General features: G+C 39.5%; 1 protein-coding gene across 1 annotated transcript; it reads right to left on the minus strand.

Moving 5' to 3' along the window:
* Nucleotides 1–558: 558 nt before the first annotated feature.
* Nucleotides 559–3,876, minus strand: LOC119332686 (isoflavone reductase homolog). Its single transcript, XM_037605843.1, has 4 exons — nt 3,480–3,876; nt 2,297–2,537; nt 2,008–2,211; nt 559–995 (listed from the first exon to the last, which is right to left on the minus strand). The coding sequence occupies exons 1-4, from the start codon at nt 3,792–3,794 to the stop codon at nt 832–834; spliced, it is 924 nt and encodes a 307-aa protein (XP_037461740.1). The 5' UTR covers nt 3,795–3,876; the 3' UTR covers nt 559–831.
* Nucleotides 3,877–5,454: the final 1,578 nt, after the last annotated feature.

A 5,454-nucleotide genomic window follows, 5' to 3' on the forward strand; every position in this document is an offset into this window, starting at 1 on the left:
TGAGTGAACCTATACTCTAAAAAACGTCTATATACATCTGATTGTAGTCTTTATAGTGAAATCTTAAATGGACTTATATTTAGGAACGGAGGGAGTAGATAATACCTCGTGTGTTGCTGTAGGAATCAGTTGCAATATATTTAAATTAGATTTTTTGACATACTCAATTAGATTTCATTGGGTGTAATATAATATTTAGATTGATAACATGTGAACAAATTTAAAATACATATGGCTTATTATATTTGATTATGTATAATTGCAAAATATTTATTGAATATAAATAGAATAATAGAATGAAAAATGTTCCACTTGCATGTGTTGCATGTGGTGGTGGCATTGTTGCATGTAGAGGAAAATCATATAGTGGGTTGTAGCTATTTAAGAATAGATGATATGTGTGCAGAAGACAAGTACAACACATATTAAGGTAAGCCAAAACCTTTTTCTTCATGAATAGTATAAAACAATTTTTTTTGACATATATGTGGTGTGCTGCGTCTGCTGATAAAGGTAATTAAGGTTTATACGTGTTATAGTTATTTGCACCTCCATATGTGCTGTAGTGAACCCATTTTTTTCCTCACGAATATAAAACCACTTCTTCTTTTTTAACCACGTGACACATGTGGTAAGCAATCCAAACAATTTAAAAAAAAAACACTTCTTTTCTACTCCTTCTGTACCTAAATATATGACGTTCTAGTAGGCTAGTTTGCCTACCAAAACGTTAGGGTACTAAGAACGTCATATATTTAGGTGTGGTGGGAGTAACATATGTGGTGTGCAACGTCTGCTGGTAAGGTAGTTAAGGTTCATACATTTTCTTAATTACAAATAACGTTTCATGTAGTCCTCCATGCTGGTGCAGCGAACCTCCGGGTAGAGTAGAGAAGCTTCCTCTCCATCCTCCCCTATATCAAAGTTTGTCGAGCAACCCTCATAGAAAATGTGGTGGAAGTGCCCCACCGCCATCTGATTTGTAATGTCCATACCTTCATAGTACAAGTAGAATAGTGTCAACCGCGAATTTGCTTGTAAATTGGGTAAACTTGTGTTTCAAGTATCCTAGTAATTTCTATTTAACAATATAAAATATTTACCATCCTTGATTACGAATCTTAGATAGTAAAAAGTTAAACAATTGTTGAATAGCATAATGTAAAACAAAAATCTTATGTAGAAGGCAGACATACTTAACGTTTTTATTTAATTTGTGTTTGTTTATATGAGACCACCTGCATAAGTTTGTAGATAATTTTTTATCATGGCATGGCTATTAGTCTGAGTTTGAATTTTTGGTCATGACCAATTTAGTTTGCAATTATCACCTAACTAATTTAGATAGATTTCTTATATACATATATCAATGGTGAAGTTTGACTACACAATTTTGAAAACAACATCTCTTCTGAATGGAGGTAACATTAAGTAATTTGATATTATAACTTATTGAAGTGGATGAAAATCAGGTATTTAGTAATATTTTGTAATTCCACATTTCCTCAAGATAATTTTCTCTGAGCATCCAATGATCTAAAGATCACATTAAGAACATGTCATACAATAGTTTATCTTTCATGTTATCGCTGGCAATTAATGATTGTGTATATTGAAAGAAAATATGTGGTGACTGAAATAACAAGAAATCGTGTGACTGGAAATGACTTCCTGTGGACAAGAGGATATCATGTGTTCTTAGGTGGTAAAAGAGCATTCCTTCAAGAGAAGTGTAACATAATGTCGTTGTATATAACCTGAGATAACTTTCTCCTACGATGATTTTTTTTGTAGAACTTTGTACATAGTAAAAACAATTGAACGTTCATAATGCCATTGTACCTACTAATCATGTGCGTTTTACTGTATTTCTCAAAAAATGTAAAAGGATAAAACAAAATTGGAAATGTTTGACCAGAAAATCTGTGGACATTTGATCTTTTTTATGCTACTAAAGCTGGCATCTTTAATAATTTAGCTTTAGCCAAATAGACGATTCTCTCTTACCTTCCATTGACGCCAAGAATTCATCCGACGGAATGGGAATTCTCTCAAGGACTTCTCCTGAGAGCTTTTCCCATTTGGCAATCAGCTCAGTTTGACTAAGGATGTTTTCTGGGGGCCTTAGGTATATTGTCTTGTTCAAGGCCCTAGGATCATCAATGGACTTGATGGTGTATGTTGCGACATCATCTTCGTCCATGAATATCACTGCATTGCACAATACAACTATATACTGTCAGAGGTGGGATTACTGCATCATTATGGTTTGAACACAAATGTTCATGGTTATGACCTTTGACGTTGCCATCTCCGTACACTTGAACTTTCTCTTTGGGCGGGAGAAGGGTGCGCATTTGAGAGAGATTAGGAACAAAGAAAGCAGCAAAGCAGTTAGCGGAAACATAGGTGTGTGGAATGTTTGCTTCTTCTATTGCCCTTCTTATCTCCATCTTTTCGTCAAATGTGATCCTTCCTGGTTCTAGAGCGTGCCCCATCCTCGCTGGGTCGATGCCGAATTCAGATGGTAGGAAACGCTGCATGCAGAATTGTAATATTATATTATCTCCGTCCCCAATTATTTGTCTTAAATTTGTCTAAATACGAATGTATTTGACACTAAAACATGTCCATATACGTCCATATTTAGACAAATACTCTCTCCGTCCCATAATATTTAAGACGTTTTTTAACACTACACTAGCTAGTGCCAAAAAACTTCCTACATTATGGGACGGACAGAGTATAATACAAGTAGTACTACGTAGTATTATGTTTGTATGAGTGCACCTGCACGGCACTTCATAGTTACTGTCGTTTTCAGCAACTTCAGAAAATAAATAAATAATCCAAACTTATAGTCCTAGCATTTCACTTTCCCTCTTCCTCTCATGTCCTGACACCAAATTCAGGTATACAATTCATAAGAATAGCTGACTTTTAAGGTCTCCCAATGACTAACCCTCAAACCTGACAACGAGGTTTGCTTGGGTACACCCACTGTAGCCACGATGGTGATTAAAGGTGGGAGACATTCATTGGATTTTAAATCTACACTGCTGATCTGCATTGAAATTCTTTAAAACTTTTTTAAACGGATGTACTAAAGCAACTTGCAACTTTATTCTTGCATTTTTAAGCAGGCGGCTTATTTAGTCTTTACCTGCTGAGAACCGGAAACATGTGAAAAATCAGTGTCAGACTTGCAAAGCTAAAGTTGAGGAAATTTCTTCCAGAATAATCTTAATAAAGACAGTTGCTTCAGGGTATTTGTTACTGAGGAGATGGGAATCTCCCATGGAGTGATACAGAGGTGGCGCCGTTGTCGCCAACGTCAGACTACCGCAGAGAGGTGGCTTCTTCCCAGTCAATCTTTTCGTGTTCTCAAGATCTCAGAAAAGGGATCGACCGATCTCTAGGAATTTGACTGATCCATATGTCTAAATATAGTAGCTCCGCGAGTTAATTAAGCGACTGACCTTGATATTTCCAGCTTCTTTGATGGCCTCCACTAGCTTGAGCTGCAGCAGGAATTGAAGGCCGGAGATGGCCGACACCACCACGTCCACCTGCTTCACGGCGGCGACGAGGCTCCGGTGGTCCTCCATCGACGCCTCGATGAGGAGCGCTCCATGCGCTTTGAACGACAGGAGCAGCTGGAGCTTATCGATGTTGAGGCCGATCTCCGGCCGCATCAGGATAAAGGTACGGTGGCCATGGGCTAAGCTCGCCCGCACAATCCTCCTGCCGATGTATCCTGTGCCACCAACTACAAGAACTTTACTCTTCTCCATGCCTCAAGCACAGATCAGAATGAGGCGGTTGCTACAGACCTTGGGGCTATGTGGGTACCAAAGTTCAATGTTGATGGGTCTGAGTGGACTCTTCGCTGTAGTATTCAGTTACAAGACATATAGAGATGTGCCTCCTAGAAAAAGCAGACATGAAAAAAAAAATACTTTTCTACAATCTCATGTTCCTCGGGTAGTATATATTAAGATTGACCGCCACAAGCGTTAGATGACGCGCGAGACAGCCGTCCGATCACTCGCCGCATGAGCCGCAACCTTTGCAACAAGGTCCATGTTGCGATGAATCAATTAGATTGACCGCCACAGGCGTTAGATGACGCGCGAGAGAGCCATCCGCCGCGACCTTTGCAACAAAGACTGTTGCGCTCGGGAGCTTTGCAACATGGACCTTGTTGCACGCGTGTCATTGGGTAACGCATGAGTCTTTAATCACCCATTGCATCATGGACCATGGTGCGATCGATATATTGCAACACGGGCCATGTTGCGATCACCTCTAGCTTGCATGATGTGGGGTTTGCCATCCATTTGCAACATGGACCATGTTGCGGTCATCTATTGCGACATGGACCATGTTGCGATCACCTTCAGCAATGACGATTAAGCAGGAAGCATGCTACAGCTCCACCTCTTGCAACATGACACATGCTGCAAACAACGGCCATGCCAATTGGCCTTTTGTGGAGCCTGATACCGCGATAGTGAGGAAACAATGTCTTCTGGCCGGGCCTCTATGCCAACACCATGGTCCTTGCGGTGCCACAAGCATTCGTGGATGTCGAAGCCATGGAGAAGAAAGAGAAGAGTTGAGAGAGATGCGAAGTAGTTGATGGGAAAGAAAAGGACAAGGCATGTGGGAGATGGTGTGCGGCAAGATGTGTGGTGCAGACAAATCTAAAAGCAAGGGATGAAGCGGCATGTCAGACCACATAGACAAGTCCCAGGTAACAAAGGCAGTCTACACAGCTACGTTATGAGTCAGCTGAATATGATCATTTCTCATATATTAAGGTACATCACAAATAATTGAGCCGTTAGTCGCTTTATTTTTCAAAAAAGGGTTAACCTCCCACCTCTGCATCAATCGAATAAAAAAATCACTCAATTAAGTATTCAAAGTTTACAAGCATTCATAAAGTCGCAAAAGCAAACAAAAAAGTCAAAGACTAGATGGGATTGGAATCGATCATGAACGGGCTAAACATGTTTGGTGTCTTATCAAGAATCCAGCTTCTCTATGTGCTACTATTCTGAGAGTCGAATATTATCCTCAAGGTGATTTGTTGAACACTAATCTAGAGATCTTTTACAGTACATCAAATAATATGAGCCGTCTATTTTTAGTTATTCAATGAACTAGATCCACCAATACTACTAGACAAAATCAATAATATTTTTTGGTTAAAGGATATAATTGGAAGACACAAAATAAATACACAAACTCTAAATTCATTGAGAAGCTGGGTGTTTTCTTCTTCTACTTTGACTGGACATGATCTATCCAATGCCGAGAGGGGCCAGATCCAGCCAAGTACTTTCCGGCAAAGATGAGATGCAACGAAGACGATTGCACATAGTCGACCAATCCTCTTGCCGGCTGGTACTTTTGGCCAAGGAAATCATCGTGTACAAAAGAGGTAAA

Source organism: Triticum dicoccoides, chromosome 7A (assembly GCF_002162155.2).
Source record: "Triticum dicoccoides isolate Atlit2015 ecotype Zavitan chromosome 7A, WEW_v2.0, whole genome shotgun sequence".
In the NCBI taxonomy this organism is placed as follows: Eukaryota; Viridiplantae; Streptophyta; class Magnoliopsida; order Poales; family Poaceae; genus Triticum; species Triticum dicoccoides.

What these genes read in the sequence shown, in the direction of transcription:
- LOC119332686 (XM_037605843.1), bottom strand. Translation starts at nt 3,794, where the DNA reads ATGGAGAAGAGTAAAGTTCTTGTAGTTGGTGGCACAGGATACATCGGC. An exon ending in CGGAGATGGCAACGTCAAAG is followed by an intron (nt 2,212 to 2,296) that starts GTCATAACCATG and finishes TGTGCAATGCAG; the next exon opens with TGATATTCATGGACGAAGAT. An exon ending in ATTCTTGGCGTCAATGGAAG is followed by an intron (nt 996 to 2,007) that starts GTAAGAGAGAAT and finishes TGTACTATGAAG; the next exon opens with GTATGGACATTACAAATCAG.